The following is a 19,487-nucleotide window of genomic DNA, read 5'->3' on the forward strand; positions in this document are numbered from 1 at the left end:
TCTGACAGCTTAAGTTACTTTTCAGATGACAGTTTTTCATAGGGATGTCCCGATCAGGTTTTTTTGCCCTCGAGTCAGTCATTTGATTTTGAGTATCTACCGATACCGAGTCCCGATCCGATACTTCTATAATAATTCAACTTTATAATACCTCCAGACCGCAGACATACTCGCGCTTTCCGCTTCAAGCTGCTTCCGTGTTCTACTTTGCCGGCATTTAACCAATAGCGTCTCTGCAACAAAGTGATGTCATGCCGCACGCGTTGCTGTTTCTGTGTGGAGTCAAAAGGGTCTAACTCTGTGCCACCGCATAACTATAGATGTGTTAAAAAATAATGAGAATATATATACATATATATCTGAGTCCTGATCGGGAGGTAACGTCCGATTCCGATCGAGTCTGAAACCACGTGATCGGGCCCGATTTTCGATCACGTGATCGGATCTGGACATCCCTAGTTTTTCATCCCCTTCCTGTCCAGTGAAAACCACGCATCTCCAGATGTGTTGATGTTGAATGTTTGTGATAAACTGAAGGATGTTCCTTTACGTGTTGGGAAACCTCTCCTCCTTCAAAACTAAATAAAGTCTTTAAAAAGCCTCTTTGATCAGCTGATCAAATGCATCGTCACAAAGCTGACACCATTAAAAGTTTAAAAACTTTTGAGAGATACGTGGTTCTCACAGGACTGACTGTCAACTTATGTCATCGCAACACTTTAAATTTTTTCTTTTTTTTTCTCTTTTACCTGTTCAGATGTTTCAGGACTCTCCTGTGACCAGTTCCTGGAACAAATGGGAGGGATTTCTATTAAAAGCAGGCGTCAAATGGAGAACTGTGAAGACGTTTGAACATTGGGAGGACTTACGTGTAACCTTCAGCGTGTCGGTCGATGTCAAAACTCTCCTTGTCAGAATCTTGATGTTTCTGTGTCCTCTTAAACCTGGGGGGGAGAGAGAGTACACACACACACACACGTTGACATGTTGCAGTCTGACGGACACTTAACTTCCTTCATCGTCATCAGAAATCCGGGGAGGAGTCACGTGTTGGGATGCTGATATTTAAGAATAAAAATATTCCAAACATGTCTAAAACTATTTCCACTTGATTATTGTATAGAGCAAAATAAGTATGTGTGCATTTTTGTACAGAATGTACAGACTGTAGACTTCTCTCTAAGTTAACGTCTTTAAAGGGCTCATATTATGCTCATTTTCAGGTTCATAATTGTATTTAGAGGTTGTACCAGAATAGGTTTACATGGTTGAATTTTCAAAAAACATCATTTTTGTTGTACTGCACATTGCTGCAGCTCCTCTTTTCCCCCTGTGTGTTGAGCTCTCTGTTTTAGCTACAGAGTGAGACATCTCACTGCTGTAACATCTTTGTTGGGAGTCGCACATGCTCAGTAGCTAGGTAAGGACTACTAGCCAGTCAGAAGCAGAGTATGAGGGCGTGCCCTGACAGTAGCTAGGTAAGGACTACTAGCCAGTCAGAAGCAGAGTATGAGGGCGTGCCCTGACAGTACCTAGGTAAGGACTACTAGCCAGTCAGAAGCAGAGTATGAGGGCGTGTCCTGACAGTAACTAGGTAAGGACTACTAGCCAGTCAGAAGTAGAGTATGAGGGCGTGCCATGCTAGCAGCTAGGCGAGCATTATAACGTGTGTTCCAAAGTGACCACGTTTGTCTCTGAAGTAAAGGCTGGACTACAATAGAGCTGTTTGGAGCAGTTTGTGAACAGTGTTTTCTGTTGGAGATGGTAAGTCCCTTTGGGGTGGACTTTGGGCTTTTTCACTTTGTAAACCTATAACATGCACACAAAAGATATATAACACAATAAAGGAAAGGGAAAAAGCTAAAAAGCATAATATGAGCAGTTTAATGTATTTAATAAGCGTAAGAAAAATTCAGAAACCTCAGGAAAATCTCAGCAGCAGCGTCTAAAAATCCTTTTTGTTCAGTGAAACGGGAAGTTGTTTTTTAAAAATGAAAAAAATGTTTTTTGTTCGTAGAAACTTCCACGCCAGGGAACATTAAAGTTAAGATTTTCTTATTGAAAGCACAGTGACTTTATAAAATAATGAGACAGAAAGTGAACATATAGTGCTAATGATGGGGTAAAGGGAGTCTTCAAACACAACGATGGACATTAATTCAGAAATCTGATCTTAAAATTTAGATTTGAAAATCTAAATTTAATTTTTAAAATAGTAATTTTTTCGACTTCCGAGATTCTGAGACAATCTGTAAACACGATACTGTCGTACTATAAATATGAAGTTGATTCTTATGTAACATAACCGGTCTGAAGGACACGACTGTTTCCAGTCTCACCTGATGATCAAGGCGACAGCGACAATCAATCCCAGCATGCTCAGGGCCAACAAGGTTGCCAGAGCGATGACAGCCGCCTGGTTGGAGGCGGGGCTCTGAGGCTTCACCTCCACGTCAAAATGAAGACTCTCCCCGAACACTTTGACCAGCTCCGCCCTCACAGCAGCTGATTGGCTCTGCAGTTTCCTGTTGAGAGACAGAGAGTTACAGCTCCAACACGACTGGTCACAAATATCTCATGACAGGGGCACGTTCAATCTAAAAATGTGTGTGCATCGCGTTGCTACGGTTTCCGTGTTGAACGACATGTTTCCTCTGAGCGGTGTGAAACTTTTTGAGATATGTTTTGATATCTGTGGGTGTGTCTCTTGTTTATTGGCTGTCTCACAGGCGACAGCCAATCAGCAGAGACATGTATATAAACTCAAGGCAGCGCGCCTGCGCACACAACAGGTTGTTGAACGCACCCGTTTCAGTAAAAAAAAAAATGTGGCGTGATTCAAACCTCAACGATCCAATATTATTGATACATGGTGAAATATTGATACATATCGTCATCTTAAAGATGCGCCTTTATTTTGAAATCCCCGCTTTATATGTATTAGTAGTTTGTTTTTCATTTAAATGTCTGGAAGAGCTTAGTAATGAAATTATCAAATCATATTTTAGTTGTAAATATACATAGTAATTATGATAACATTAATGATTGTATTAAATGGGCTTATGTACTGTTCATAACACACTTTGTGATATCAGTAAATATTGTATCATTGTCCAAAGAATCGCTTTAATATCGTATCGTGATAAAGCGTGTGATTTACACCCCCTAGTGAGAGGTGCAGAACAATGTTGTGTTAAATATATTAAAGGTCCTATGACATGCTGCTTTTTGGATGCTTTTATATAGGCCTTAGTGGTCCCCTAATACTGTATCTGAAGTCTCTTTATATAGGCCTTAGTGGTCCCCTAATACTGTATCTGAAGTCTCTCTTATATAGGCCTTAGTGGTCCCCTAATACTGTATCTGAAGTCTCTTTTATATAGACCTTAGTGGTCCCCTAATACTGTATCTGAAGTCTCTTTATATAGGCCTTAGTGGTCCCCTAATACTGTATCTGAAGTCTCTTTTATATAGACCTTAGTGGTCCCCTAATACTGTATCTGAAGTCTCTTTTATATAGGCCTTAGTGGTCCCCTAATACTGTATCTGAAGTCTCTTTTATATAGGCCTTAGTGGTCCCCTAATACTGTATCTGAAGTCTCTTTCCCTAAATTCAGCCTTGGTCCAGAATTCCAGCCACTAGAGCCAGTCCCACAATGATCTTTCCTTAGGATGTGCCATTTCTGTGTCTGTAGCTTTAAATGCTATTGAGGAGGAGAGGGGGGGGGGTGGAGGGTGGGGGTGTGGCCTTGACCAACTGCCATGCTTCACTTGTTTTCAAGCCGTGATGTCTCTCTCTCTCTCAACGGCGGGCCAAATTCTCTGGGCGGGCAAACCAGAGAAAGGGGAGGTAACCTTTCCCCTTATGACGTCATAAAGGGAAGATTCCAGATGTGCCCATCTGAGCTTTCATTTTCTCAAAGGCAGAGCAGGATACCCAGGGCTCGGTTTACACCTATCACCATTTCTAGCCACTGGGGGACCATAGGCAGGCTGGGGGAACGCATATTAATGTTAAAAAACCTCAAAGTGACATTTTCATGCCATGGGACCTTTAATCAGTCCGGTTCAGGCAGTTTTGTCATAACTTGTATGTAAAACTCTCCGTATTGAAGTTCACTTTTCAACATTAAAGATCAAACTCTCACTTTGTGACTTCTTCGGCAGAAACAACGTCTTGTCCGTTCACACTGATGAAGCTGACCAAAGTCTTCACGGCGGCTCTCCAGGTTCTGGACTCAGACGATCCTCCGTTAGCGCTCGACACCTCTATGACGTTCACGGTCCAGCCCAGAGCTGCACCCAAAGACCTGGCAGGAAACAAATATAAATATATATCATAACAATAAAAAACAGAAGGAAAAATAAAATCTCAAAACAATCTCAAACATGAGATAAACTTGTATCTCGTTGTATATTGAAATCCTTTGAGGATGTGGTACAGCAGTCTTTAGTCCCTTAAGTCTCAATTTTCTTTTTAGATATTTGTAACTTCGCCATCTGTTAGTGGGGATTTTTGGATTCAGTTTTTCAGCCCCGAAGGCACCAGAATGTTTAGATAAGGTGTTGTTGAATTATGGAAAAGGTCATGAGGCTTCTGGGTATTATTCTGTGCTTATGCAGAACCTGGGGGATGGAGCCTGGGAAGCCCCTTTAAAAAGACATGGGAAAGGGATCGGAGTATTACATCGGATTTGATTGTAATATCGATTGTTTACATGGGGTTGGGTATCGTTTGGAATTTTTATGATTCCGATGCCGAACCGGTATTTTTAAAAAGATTCCGATTCCTAAACCAATTCTTGAAAAACTGAAAAATGACATCAAAGAAAGGCTCTTTTTAAATAGAAAATTATTTAAATTTAACAATATATTAACGTTTTAAAGTACTTAAATATATAATAAGTAAACCTAAGTCACCTAACACATAACTACAATAATTTAACAATAAATAACAGTTACACTATTAACAAACAACAAAATGTTGAGTTGGTATGCCAACCAGAGCCCAGAGGGAAAATATGGCATTTTAAAAGTAGCCTAAATTTACGGTAGTTAGCTAACGGTAGACTACAGAGAAAGTGTGATATTTTTATTTATTTTTTATTTTTAATGCCCCAAGTAACTTGAACTTGGATGAGGAGTGGGACAGAATCTGTAGGAATACTAAAACTATGTCTCGCGATGTGAGGGTGCACCTCATCCAGTTCAAGATTATGTATCGCTTCTATTGGACTCCCTCCAGATAGTTTAGAATTGGTCTGAAAGACACACCAAATGTTATATATAAATTATAACAATAAAAACCAGAAGGAATACATCTCAAAACAATCTTAAAGTGCTCATATTCTGCTCATTTTCAGGTTCATAATTGTAATTAGAGGTTATATCAGAAAAGGTTTACATGGTTTAATTTTCAAAAAACACCATATTTTAGTTGTACTGCACATTGCTGCAGCTCCTCTTTTCACCCTGTGTGTTGAGCTCTCTGTTTTAGCTACAGAGTGCCCTGACAGTAGCTAGGTAAGGACTACTAGCCAGTCAGTAGCAGAGTATGAGGGCGTGCCCTGACAGTAGCTAGGTAAGGACTACTAGCCAGTCAGAAGCAGAGTATGAGGGCGTGTCCTGACAGTACCTGGGTAAGGACTACTAGCCAGTCAGAAGCAGAGTATGAGGGCGTGCCATGCTAGCAGCTAGGTGAGCATTATAACGTGTGTTCCAAAGTGACCACGTTTGTCTCTGAAGTAAAGGCTGGACTACAATAGAGCTGTTTGGAGCAGTTTGTGAACAGTGTTTTCTGTTGGAGATGGTAAGTCCCTTTGGGGTGGACTTTGGGCTTTTTCACTTTGGAAGCCTATTACATGCACAACAAATATAGTATATAACACAATAAAGGAAAGGGGAAAAGCAGAATATGAGCACTTTAATTATGAGTTTAACTTCTTGTCTCACTTCTCCAGCTCCGGGACTTTCTTTTCCACGACGTTAGCAGGCTGGTTGAGGGAGATGACCACCACGTCGCTGCTGCTCGCACTTCCATGCACTTCCACCTGGAGGCAGAACATGTTTTCTTTCAATAAATAAAAATCTTTATTGAAGTACATATTCTCGCCGTCTGCCTAATGTTTTTTCATAAATCAATGCTATTGGTCAACCTTTACGTCTGTCTGTGGGTTTTTACGAATATTCAAAAAGTGACGAGGTGATTTCATCTGACTTTGTCTGAGGTAAATAGCACAATAAAATGTTTTTAAGTTGGCCGTTTTTTCCATTTTCTGAAAAACAACGGTTTTGGACACGCCAGAGACGATATACAGATCTGAGAATATGGAAATGCCCGGGCATATTGAGCAGCAGAGAATATACAGGAAGCAGGAAGAATGTAACAATACATTTAACACAGTTGATGAAAGGACTTCAAAATCCGTCATTTACCGTTTTTACAGCTTTCTTTGCGACTGCAAGGGAATTATTAGGAGAGGTTGAAGTTTTTGGGAGAGCAGTGGAGGGTCTTTCATTTTTTTCTTACCCCAGAAATATCCAATGGTCCAATGTGTGGTAATTTCTCCCATCTAGCGTTGAGATCATATATCGCAATCAACTCTCTCGCGCCACGCAGTTCAAAGTACGTTCAAAAGTAATTTTAGTCGTGCAACAGAAGATTGGACAGATAGTCTAGCTAGCTGTCTGGATTTACCCTGCAGAGATCTGAGGAGCAGTTAACCATAGTCCTCACAAATCCACACGAGGTTAGAACGCCAACACAAAGAAAGAGGAAGGTAACGGACATCCGGCCGAAATTAGTGAATTTCCGTCAGCAACAGAGCAATCCCGGAAGTGGAACGTCGTGGATATAGACTAGGTGTTATTAGATATCTTGACTAGAAATTAGACATACATACTTGGTAAGATTTTGCTTTTTTGCAGTGTTTCTAAAAGATGCTAATTTCTTATTCTTTTATTTAACCTTTATTTATTCAGGGAAGGTTCACTGAGAGGAAGCCTCTCTTTTTGCAGGAACGCCCTGATCACATTCACACAGTTCCACATTCATACCTGGAAGCTGCCCAGTACAACCACAGTCTGATCTGCTGGCCACTGAGCAGCTCCACTGGAGCGGTTGGAGGTTAAGGGCCTTGCTCAAGGGCACCACACATTTTCTCCCACTGTGTGAACCACTTCATCCAGTCCTCCACACCCACCTCCACTCTGGTTGTAGCCTGAAGCCCTCTGGGGTCCGTGGCCTTCACCTCCACAGCAGCCGTCTGCTCAGCCAGACCCAGCGCCGACACCACGTACAGCAGACCGGAGGACGGCTCCACGTCAAAGTAACCGCTGTCTGCTGACAGACTGTAGACCAGCTGACCCCCCTCTCCCACGTCAGGGTCTGAAGCCTGCGGGGGTTCACGCAGATGACAAGATAACAGTACATTAATCAATCTAGATTACTGAGTACTCTGACAGACAGCAGTAGGACTTCTAGACTTTTGGTCTTATTTCTGTTTATTTACCATGAACTTTACACTTTTTAATAATTCCATATAGAACATATAAAAGGGGAGAAATTACATACATAAGGAAAAATATAAAGGTGGACACACTTCATGACAAAACAAATGCCTGCCATGTTGGCAGGCGTTCGTCCAATCAGGTGCAGCCATCGTGGTTGTAGGAGGGCGGAGCCTGTTTTCTTTGCTTGTCATTGGACATAATAATAATAATAAATGCATTAACCCTCCTGTTGTCCTCGGGTCAAATTTGACCCATTTTCAAAAAATTTCTATATCAGAAGTTTGGGTTTTCTTTCAAACAAATTGTCCAAAAAGATAACATGGATGGTTCCATACAACGCTCTTCACAAGTTAAATAAATAATCACTTTGCTACTTTCATTGAATTTGAGTGTTTTAGTCAATTTTATAGCATTTGAAAAAAAAAAGAAAATTTATAAAAGAACGTTGAAAAAAGTGACACAAATGTTAAAAAAGTTACAAAAAAGTGACAAATGTGAAAAAAAAAAAAATAATTAAAATTTGTGAAAAACACAAGAACTTCACAAGGCTCAGAAAAAGTGACAAACGTCAAAGAAAGTGACAAAAATGTAAAAAAAAAAGTTCCGAAAATGTAAGAAAAAAGTGACAAAAACATCGGGGAAAGCCACAAACGTGTCGAAAAAGACGACGAAAACGTTGATAAAGGTTTTTCATTTAAAACTTTGACTCAGCAAAACAAAAAGTTGCAGATCGACAGGAAGACAACACGAGGGTTAAAAAAAATCAATGAATGCCACTGTGGATATCACTCTGGTACCATCAGAGTGAACAGCCTGGCGGCTTTCAGTTCAAAGTACACAACAAGCCTGTTTATTACTGCGACAGTGATTGGGCCATCATACGACCCAGTGGAGGTAAAAGTAGCCTGGGTTCCCATCTAATGTTTTATTACAGTTAGTGTGTGTGTGTGTGTTTACCTTGACGTGGATAACGGAGGTTTTGTACGGGGCGATGCTGAACACAGATGCTTTATAAACCTGAGAGGGAAACTGTGGAGATTCGTTCACGTCCTCCACCTGGACTCTGACCTGAGAGAGAAGAGAAACAGGTCACAATACTTTCTGTGCATTCAAATTGAAAACGCGTGCATGCTAAAAAAATAGGACCGACGCCTATTTTTCACGTGACAGGCAAGTGTGTTGAAGACGTTTCCAGGCAAAATACAATACGAAAAGATGTTTATATGTCATTTTGACACGAATACATAATAAATGACATTTTGATGTTTGAAAGTCTCTAGGTTTTGACATAAATGCAGATATAAATGTCATTTAAAAAAATAATAATAAATAATTATTGATTTTCAAATATTGCACCTGTCAATACAGAACGAAATATTCTGGAGCCTATTTTGCCGTCAATACTGCCGACGTTGTCTTTGCCGTAATCAAATCGGTATATATTTATGTTTATGTTTATGGGAAACATACACGTGTACAGACAAGGCTAGCAGCAGCAGCAGCGCCGCGTTAGACACGTTTCTGGTGTGCAAAGACGTAGAAAACGCCACGCAGCCGCCACGCAACTGACACAGCGGCGTAGCACAAAATTCTGGGCCCTGTAGAAAGGCATTTTCTATGGGCCCCTCCCCGCATCCACAGCTATTCATTCTAGCATCTTTTAGAGCCCTCCTCACATGAGGGCCCTGGGTACTCTGTCCCCCTTTTCCCCCCAGTCCGACGCCCCTGGACACGCAACAGAAACGCCACGCTCACGCCACACTCACGCCACGCTCACGCCAACGCAGCCAGTGTGTAACCGGCCTAAGACAAATGTTCCAGAAAGAGAGCCAAAGTAGAAAAAGGAACCTGCAGGGAAAATCTCATTCAGTGTTTAACACAGTTTAGAAAGTTTCTCCTAACAACTTTTCAGGGAGTCTGGACACTTTCTGCCCAGGCAACGAAGAAGTATATAGCGGTTACTGGGGCTGCACAATAATATATATATATGTATATATTTTTTTTATCGTCATCGCGATATCAATTGGCGCAATATACACATTGCGAAAACAGCACTTTACATGTACTGTCACTTTTTTTAGTGGTGCCTTTAATATTAAATTCAGTGTTCAATTTGTTGAATGAAAGAATGTTGGTGGCCAGGTTGGCTCAGTGGGTAGAGCAGGTGCACATATGCTGAGAGGTTTATGCCTTGACGCAGAGGTCCAGGGTTCAAATCCGACCTGTGATGATTTCCTGCATGCCCCAAAAATAATCAAATAATGGAAATGATTACCTTTCATTTGTTTTAAAATACACAGGCAATGTTTTGCATTTTAGCAGAATCCTGAAAGCAGCAGAACTGAGTACACTTTAATATCTGTATATATATATATATATATATACACATACATATATCGTGCAGCCCCAGCGGTTATTGTTTCTTGAATAATTAAACACCTGAAATATTCAGCTCGTAAACATGTCTATAGGATAAACACAAGTTCAAAACCAGGTCGTACCATTGCAGTGGCTGACGTAGGGGGGGTCCTCGTGTCCACGGCCTCCACATCCAGGATGTACCACTCCTGCTCTTCTTTGTCCAGCTGTGCTCTGGTCCGGACGGCTCCGCTGGCGTCGACGGAGAACAGGTCGGCGTGTGTATTTAGTGTGTAGGCGACGTCATAAAGGTCACTTCCTGCGGAGGCCCAGACGGTCCCCACCGCCGCCCCCTCCGGCTGGTTCTCAGGGACGCTGAAGTTGTAGGAGGAGCTCCGGAAGGCCACGCCCTCCGACAGGCTGACCACCCGCAGATTCACCACGACCCGAGCTGCAACACACACATAATATCAAATATAACATTTTGAATGCACTTGTAATGGAGTATTTTTACTTTGACCATTTTCAGGTTCATTCTTGTATTGTGTGTTTCTAACATAACATAACATAACATAACATAACATAGCTTTATTTGTATAGCGCCTTTCATACACAGAGTGCAGCTCAAAGCGCTTTACATCCAAAACATTCAACACAACTCTCGCAGGAGCACATTTAAAGCACGCAAACAGTATATTTGCACTGTTGCACTGGTATTTTGCTTATTAGTTGACTGAATAATAATGTCAACTAACATGTCTAGAACATGTTTACATGCTTTAATGTTCAAAAAACACTTTATTTATCTCATGTTGCCAATGGCTGCTGCACCTGTATTCACCCCGCCCGAAAAAGGCCCAGTCTGCTTTGATTGGTCAGCGTTTCCGGGTCCATGCATTTGTGCTCTTTCGTCACTGATTTTGAAGTATATAGCAGGACTTTATACTGTGTAAAATCACCAATAAAGGCTTCTAAACCAAATTTATTACTCAACATGTTCCAGCAGCAATGTGACTCCGAAATCGAAGAGAAATTAACAACATTGGCAGCCAAGATTATAGCTTTCCCTGGCGTTAGCATGTAGCTACATGTGACAGGGTGTGTAACATAAACACTGCAGTTGCGTGCCTGTCTAGAGTAGAGTTTAGATTCTCGGCCCGAGCCCGAGCCCGACCCTAGCCCGACCGGAACTCGGGTCGGGTCACATTTGTTACTTTTTATATATATATATATATATATATATATAAAAAGTAACAAATGTGTACAAAAGTTAGGCTGCAGTTACAAAATGCAGCACGTGTCATGCGCGGAGTCTCCTCCTCTCGCACGCATCACACCGGGAGCTTGAAGATGTAAAGAAAAAAAGAAAAACAGGAGAATTACCTTTGAGCAAGTGTGGAAGAAAGTCGGAGGTATGGAAGCAGTTTAAACAAGTCGTGGGCAGTGACAACAATATGTTGTTCATCATTGTTTCTTCATTCGGATCCACTTGGCGATCCGTTCCATTCTAAACAAACAGCGCAGTTTACAGGCTTCGTCCTTGTTGCATTATTCTAAACATCAGCGGCCCACGTATTAAAAAATTGGCGGGTTTAAATCGGGCTCGGGCTCATAATTACAGTTAATGTGTCGGGCCGGGCCGGGCTCGGACGCAACGTGCTCGGGCTCGGGCAGGTTCGGGCTTGATTTTTTGAGCCGATCTAAGCTCTAGTCTAGAGCTGATGCCCATACGTAGAAACCCGTCTCGGTATCACATGACATGGAGCAGAGAGTAGAAAAAACTGCAGAAACCGGAGCGTTCAGAACAGTGGGAAATCTGAGGTTTTTGCTCACAGGGATTTCTTTTAAATACGTTTGCCTAATTTTTTGAAGCCTCGGCTTGTGACATTATAGATATGACGGAAAATACAGAAAAGCATAATAGGTCTCCTTTGAGAAAAGTATCTGTCAGACCGACCTGTGGAGTTGAGAGGAGGCTGGCCGTGGTCTTTGGCCATGGCCGTCAGCACCACTGTGGTGTCCTCTGTGACATCAGCGAGGTCAGAGGTCAACGTCACGTCTCCGCTCTCGCTGTTTAAGGCCAAATATGGAGAACTTCCTGCAGAGAAACTACAACAGCAGAGAACAGAATAATCATCTTTAAAAGGAGATTATACCCATAATTTAGCGGGCAACTGCACAATCAACTGGAACATAAAACATCCTTCAAAAAATACATTTGAACTAAATATAAATGTAGCCATAAGTTTGTCTCACTTCTTTAAATGTTTATCTTAAATCTACTTGTTCCGTTTAAAAAAAAAAACTTTTGAACGTACACTGAATGTTCCACCAAAACAAGTTCCTTCTTTTTGCAGAGGCACCGTTGCTCCGTCCAGCGCTTAGCACCGCCCAAGATGATTGTGATTGGTTTAAAGAAATGCCAATAAACCAGAGCACGGTTTTCTCCCATGCAGGAATGCTGTGTGGACTAGCCAGAGGAAGGTCTGGCAATGCGAGTCTATGTTTAGTGTAAGTGTAATGCCAGTCAGCTGCTGACCTGTAGGTGATGAGCGAGTTGTTCCCGGCGTCTCCGTCGCTGGCGGACAGCGTCAGCAGCAGCTTCCCCTCCGCGGCGTCTTTCAGAAGGATGCTGCTGACGTAGCTGCTGGAGCTGAACTCAGGTCTGTTGTCATTGACGTCGATGAGACTCACTCTGATGCTGGTGACGTTCTGGTGCACAGGAGTGTTTTGTATAATTAATCACAATTTGAATTACTATTTATCCTCTTCTTTATGATGTTGGTTAACTTGTTATTGCCTCACATGGACTTAAACCCTACTATCTCTTCTTACTAATCTTTCTCTGTCGTTTCAAAATGTGTGGGTTTTTTTTCAGGTTTATGCACAAAACTTTTCTAAATTTGGGAGTTATTAACCTTTTTTGGGCTGCCCTCTGCAAGTCCAATATTCAAATTATCAGGTGACGTCTCAGTCGACTAAGATTCTTCAAGTCGAGCAGTCATTTATTTTTTTTAATTTTTTTTTGCATGTCAGAGTGCTGCCTTCTGCTTAGAAGTGGTGAATTTAAAGCTCACAGCAATTAAATACAATCTAGGCTCTGGCTTTTGTTTTATATCTGGTGTCACACTTTAATTTCACTAACAGAGTTGTCTGAAAAGAAAAAAATGACTTTGCTAAACCAAATTAGGTGTAGTCATTAAAGGTGCTCTAAGTGATGTGACGCGTTTTTTAGGCTACAACATTTTTTTGTAACATACAGCAAACATCTCCTCACTATCTGCTAGCTGCCTGTCCCCTGAACACACTGTAAAAAAACATCTCCTCACTATCTGCTAGCTGCCTGTCCCCTGAACACACTGTAAAAAACATCTCCTCACTATCTTCTAGCTGCCTGTCCCCTGAACACACTGTAAGAAATATCTCCTCACTATCTGCTAGCTGCCTGTCCCCTGAACACACTGTAAAAAAACATCTCCTCACTATCCGCTAGCTGCCTGTCCCCTGAACACACTGTAAAAAAACATCTCCTCACTATCCGCTAGCTGCCTGTCCCCTGAACACACTGTAAAAAAACGCGGTCTCTGTAGACAGCCCAGGCTCCACAAACGGCAACAAAAACAAACTGTCCAACCTGCACCACAAAATATAACAAACAGTGTTCCAGTCAATAACTGAAAAGAAGGATTTTGGGGTGGGGGTTGGGGGGTTAGTGCGCGGAAGCACTGAAGGGAGGGGGAGGGGACGGGATGAGGAGGAGGGAGGGGCGACCTAGCCTCGTTTTGTTTGAAACTACTTTGAATGTCAACAAGAAGTGCCGTCACCCAACATCGCTTAGAGCACCTTTAATAAAATATTGTATTGTCACTTACCCGTGACCTTCCTGAAACAGTCCAAGAAATAGAAACAATATTAACTACGCATAATTATGTGAAAATGTCAACATATTTGACTGTGGTGTATTTCAGGGTCCCTCTCCATCTTCTCTGCAGGTGTCTCTTACCTCTCTTGGAGGGCTGCCTTTATCCGAGGCCTTCACAAGCAGCTCATACGTTTCCCTGCTCTCCCGATCCAGAGAGCCGACAGCCAGCAACTTCCCATCCTGCAACACAACATATCATCTCACAGCCCGAGCAAATATATTCACATTTCAGGTTTCCACAGTCCGCTCTTTTGGCCTCACCTCTTTGAATCTGAAGAGTGGGTGGGGGGAGAGGAGGGAGAGGGTGACCTCTCCGTTGGGCCCGAGGTCTGCGTCTGTGGGCACGATGGTGAAAACTTCTCCTGGACTGTCCTCCGAGTACACGCCCTCAGGGATTAGTAGCGGGTCCGGGATCCTCGGGAACTGTGGGGCGTTGTCGTTGTAGTCCAGGACGGTGATGTTGAGCTGAGCTGTGGATCGCAGACTGTCAATGGGCTGATCCACCGCCACCACCTGAACACAGACACACAGAATGTCATGAACGCAGCTGTGATCTTCATATAGAGTTATTTTTGTTTCATAAAATAGAAAAGTCAGCTCCTGCACAGGGTCTTTAGCTGTCCAAAACCTTTCTTACAGAGTTGTATTAAACAACACAAGCATGAAATAAGACTGAAAAAAGTGTTTTTAACTAGAAAATGCATTTGCTGCAGAAAATGCTTATAAAAGCTGAAAAGCTGAATTGCTAAAGCTAAACTGGATTGCTGGCATAACTGCGTAAGAAGAAGGTGACGTAGTGAGAATAGTTGGAAAAGTGGGAATTGTTTTAATTAGTATGAAATTAGCTGAAATACCAATAATGTATTAAACAAAAGTGGCATATTTTAAGTTAAAAAAAGGAAAAGTAATAGTATAGCATGTCAAAAAAGCCATTAAAAAGTAATAGTATAGTATGTCGAAAAAAAGTGAAAAAACAGTATAGTTTATCCCAAAAAGTCAGTGATAAAGTGATAAAAAGTCATAGTGTAGTATGTCAAAAAAGTCTGTAAGAACATGCAAATTCCACACAAAAACTTCAAGCCCTGACTGGGAATCGACCCAAGGGTCAGAGTCTGCAGTGCGTACTTGTTGGTGCTATTTGCAGCATTTCTAACCACCGAGCCATCATGAAACTGAATAGTAGAAAAAGTGATTAAAAAGTTGTTGTATAGCATGTCGAAAAAAATCATAGTATAGCATGTTGAAAAAAGCCATTAAAAAGTCAATAAAAAGTCATAGTATAGTATGTCGAAAAAAGTCATTAAAAAGTAATTGTATAGTATGTCGAAAAGTCATAAAAAAGTCATAGTATAGTATGTCAAAACAAATCCATGAAAAAGTCATAGTATAGTATGTTGAAAAGTCATAAAAAAGCCATAGTATAGTATGTTGAAAAAAGTCAAAAAGTCATAGTATAGTATGTCGAAAAAAGTCAAAAAGTCATTGTGTAGTATGTCGAAAAAAGTCAATAAAAAGTCATAGTATAGTATGTCGAAAAAAGTGAAAAAAGTCATACTATAGTATGTCAAATAAAGTGATAAAAAAGTCATAGTATAATATGTCAAAGAAAGTCTGGATAACATGCAAACTCCACACAATAAGGACCAGCCCATACTGGGAATAGAACCAAGGTTGAGAGTCTGCAGTGCCTACTTGCTTGTGCTAGTTGGAACAGTGCTAACCACTGATCCACCAAATAAGGGTTGACAAACAGTCATAGCATAGTCACACAATATACCAACATTATAAACGCAGAAAGAGCCTGAAAGAAGCACTAAACTTAAACAGTTATAACACAAAAACTGTAAAACATATCAAAAAGCTGAATCACACTGTCATAGCTGGAGGGTTTAGTTAACGGCCTAAAGTTAAATGACGTTTGTAGATGAAAGTATGTAGGAGGAGAAGAATTTCAAAGTGGAAGAAGCGTGACGAGGATTTGAAGATTGCTCCGTTTTCAATGTAAAAAAAAGAGAGAAAAAAGCTTAAGCAGCATTCACACAATTATTAATAAGTATGACGCATAATAGCCATTTTGCCCATTGGCACACTGAATAAACTATTATTGTAAAGGCCATCACCGTCAAAATATGCAACAAATAAACTGCTGTGTGTTTCTCTGAGAGGACTGGGCGCATTTAACATTTTTCTTGAAACAGGAATAGACCAGGAGATAGAAAATGTCACCATGTTGTACCTGTAACATGTATCTGTCCTTTGTCTCTCTGTCCAAGGTGACGTCCTTCCTCAGTGAGACCACTCCTAGTTTGTTGATGTCAAATGTGTCATTGGTATAAAGGAAGTAACCACTGGAGAATCCACCCTGCAGTAGAAGATAATGTGTTAAATACCTCCACTAACTTCATGTTCAGAGTTTAATCATCAGCGCTGTAAAAGGAGGAACTTCTCAGATGTAACATACTGTGTGATCCGAGAAACGACGAAGACAGATTAACACATTACTAAGATTGTAAAGCAGCGGGGCCAAGGTCCAAACTGTAAGGACATTAAAGTTCATCTCATCTGTTGTTTTATTTCAATATAAATCTGCCAAATCTGTGACGTAAACAAACTGATACAAATATTACTGGATTTTTATAAATCATGTTTTTTTTTATTGTTCAGTCAAGAGAATATAATTTAAACTAGTGTTGGTTTATTCATTTTTAGAATGTTTTTTATTACAAATTAACTCATTTTTACAGTGTGGGGTTGACAGTTAAGAAGGCTGCAAAGAAAATAATACATATTACATTTTAGTTTAATTTGAATAATGATGGGATTTGGTTTAATTGATTAAACATGTACTGTACTTTAGATCTCTTCTGAATGTGCAGCACAGGGACAGGAGAAGTAAATTCCTCATATTAAAGGTCAACATGTTGTTCTAGTCCAGTAAAAATAGGACATAAATTAAATTAGTGACAGCTAAGATTAAAGGCACCCTGTGTTTGTGTGAAAATGCTCCAAGTGCACTGTGATGCGCTGTGGAGTCGCCAAGCAAATGGTGGCAAGGCACAACTGTATATACTCTGATCTTATTCATTTAAAATGCAAGTTTGATGCTAACTATCGTTAGCTTGGTGAGCTACTTTAAAGGTCCCATGACATGGTGCTCTTTGGATGCTTTTATATAGACCTCAGTGGTCCCCTAATACTGTATCTGAAGTCTCTTTTATATAGACCTCAGTGGTCCCCTAATACTGTATCTGAAGTCTCTTTATATAGACCTTAGTGGTCCCCTAATACTGTATCTGAAGTCTCTTTATATAGACCTTAGTGGTCCCCTAATACTGTATCTGAAGTCTCTTTTATATAGACCTTAGTTGTCCCCTAATACTGTATCTGAAGTCTCTTTTATATAGACCTTAGTGGTCCCCTAATACTGTATCTGAAGTCTCTTTTATATAGACCTTAGTGGTCTCCTAATACTGTATCTGAAGTCTCTTTTATATAGGCCTTAGTGGTCCCCTAATACTGTATCTGAAGTCTCTTTCCCGAAATTCAGCCTTGGTGTAGAATTACAGCCACTAGAGCCAGTCCCACAATGAGCTTTCCTGAGTATGTGCCATTTCTGTGTCTCTAGCTATTGAGGAGGAGAGAGGGAGGGGCAAGGTGGAGGATGGGGGTGTGGCCTTGACCAACTGCCACTTTGCTCATTTGAAAGCCGTGATGTCTCTCTCTCTCTCATGGGTGGGCCAAATTCTCTGGGCGGGCAAAGAAGAGAAAGGGGAGGTAACCTTTCCCCTTATGACATCATAAAGGGAAGATTCCAGATCGGCCCATCTGAGCTTTCATTTTCTCAAAGGCAGAGCAGGATACCCAGGGCTCGGTTTACACCGATCACCATTTCTAGCCACTGGGGGACCATAGGCAGGCTGGGGGAACGCATATTAATGTTAAAAAACCTCATAAAGTGAACATGTCATGCCATGGGACCTTTAACTGTTGGCCACAGACTAAAGACAATGACACCACCTAATCTAGCAGTCAGTCCAACCGGCGAGGCATGTTGCTGTTCCTAACGCTAGATAAAGATTAGATTAGATCATCAAAAGCTAGCAAAGCAACACAGGACAGAAAATAAACATTGCAGAGACGATAGATAGGTCGGACCTCCGTGCTTAACTATGTATCTTTAAATGTTACAGTTACGGCTGAAAAAGACAACTGATATAAACAAGTTGGCAGATTTAACATATCTCCGCAATTCAATTCAACGGCCATTGGTCTTCCCGGAAGTGATTTTTGTGTTAACGCGACGTCATGTTGATTTGGTCTATAGATCTGCTGATCGCAGCTAAACTTAATTGCTAGTCACTTTGGATAAATGTGTCAGCTAAATGACATTTAATGTAATGTAAACTGGCATTCCTCTCTAAACGCAACATGACACCTGTAATGAGTCTGACTCACTTAAAATTCAGACAGGATTTAGAGAATGCCAAAATATGTATGTTATTTTATGTTTTCTATTAATAAAAATAATTCAGAGCATTATACAGCAGGTGTTTTTTAGTTAATTCAATTGTTGACTCAGCTGCTACGGTTAGAAAATCACTGTGGTAGCAAACTGGTAGCAAGATGTCCTGATTGTTAACACAGTATGCATTTCAAAGTACATGTAGGAACTGCACACAAAGAGTCTGATTTAATGGAGCTAAGAACCAAACATTTTTCCGGCGGTTTTACTCACCTCATCCCGGTCATTGACCTCCAGGGTCAGGATGGACGCGCCGCTGGCCAGGTTCTCAGAGACGGCCACGTCGTAGCTCTCCTTACTGAACTCAGGTGGGTTGTTGTTCTCGTCCTTCACCTTCACCACCACAGAGCCGTTCCCAACCAGAGAGGGAGTTCCTCCATCGGAGGCCTGAACCACGAGGCTGTACACCTTCACCTCGCTGTAGTCCAGAGGCTGGGCCAGCTGCAGAGTCCCGCTGGAAGAGTCCAACTCAAAAACAGGAGAGTCTGATGAGGGACTCTGGCTCAAAATACTGTAAGTAACGCTACCATTTGCTCCTTCATCAGGGTCTACAGCTGATAATGTGAGCAAGCTTGCACCCACTGACGCCGTCTCCAAGACTTCACCCTGATACTCAGCATTTGAGAACTTGGGGGCGTTATCGTTGATGTCCGACACTCGGACCAGCAGGGAGGCTGTGGCCGACCTGGCTGGACGACCCTGATCTTCAGCCACCATCAGCAGGCTGTACTCTGCCTTAGTTTCCCTATCAAGTGCTCCAGTCACACTCACCATCCCAGACACAGGGTCCACAGAGAACTTCCCCTCTCCTCCTCTCAGAGAGTATCTGATCTCCTTGTTGAAGCTGCTGTCTTTGTCTGTAGCGGGAACAACAGTCACATTGGATCCTACCTCTGCGTCCTCTGGGACTGATTTTGTGACAGAATCAGAGGTAAAAACAGGACTGTTGTCATTGACGTCGGTGACCTGAACCTCCACAACTGCACTGTCACTGTTGACTCCGTCAGAGATGGAGATCGTCACAGAGTAGTTGTGTGGAGCCTCATCGTAGTCCAGCTTCACTTTAGTGGTGAATTCACCACTGGAGGAGATGGCGAACTTGTCAGCTTGTGTATCAACTCGGAGAGTCACAGGAATGTCTCCTGTTGCAAGGACGTCAACCTGAATAAACAC

The 19,487-nt window shown here is 41.6% G+C and overlaps 1 protein-coding gene across 1 annotated transcript in view; it reads right to left on the reverse strand.

Moving 5' to 3' along the window:
- Positions 1-19,487, reverse strand: part of LOC116052195 (cadherin-23) — a 44,009-nt gene that overhangs the window by 996 nt on the left and 23,526 nt on the right. The window contains exons 21-34 of the mRNA XM_031302732.2: positions 18,528-19,475; positions 16,029-16,154; positions 14,054-14,305; positions 13,874-13,972; positions 12,410-12,582; positions 11,828-11,979; positions 10,014-10,321; positions 8,470-8,580; positions 7,203-7,394; positions 5,953-6,050; positions 4,149-4,310; positions 2,340-2,525; positions 870-944; positions 750-786 (exon numbers count right to left, since the gene is read on the reverse strand). Of these exons, the coding sequence (XP_031158592.1) occupies positions 750-786; positions 870-944; positions 2,340-2,525; positions 4,149-4,310; positions 5,953-6,050; positions 7,203-7,394; positions 8,470-8,580; positions 10,014-10,321; positions 11,828-11,979; positions 12,410-12,582; positions 13,874-13,972; positions 14,054-14,305; positions 16,029-16,154; positions 18,528-19,475 (2,919 nt within the window). The remainder of the gene's footprint in view (positions 1-749; positions 787-869; positions 945-2,339; positions 2,526-4,148; positions 4,311-5,952; positions 6,051-7,202; positions 7,395-8,469; positions 8,581-10,013; positions 10,322-11,827; positions 11,980-12,409; positions 12,583-13,873; positions 13,973-14,053; positions 14,306-16,028; positions 16,155-18,527; positions 19,476-19,487) is intronic.

Source organism: Sander lucioperca, chromosome 4, assembly GCF_008315115.2.
Source record: "Sander lucioperca isolate FBNREF2018 chromosome 4, SLUC_FBN_1.2, whole genome shotgun sequence".
Classification (NCBI taxonomy): domain Eukaryota; kingdom Metazoa; phylum Chordata; class Actinopteri; order Perciformes; family Percidae; genus Sander; species Sander lucioperca.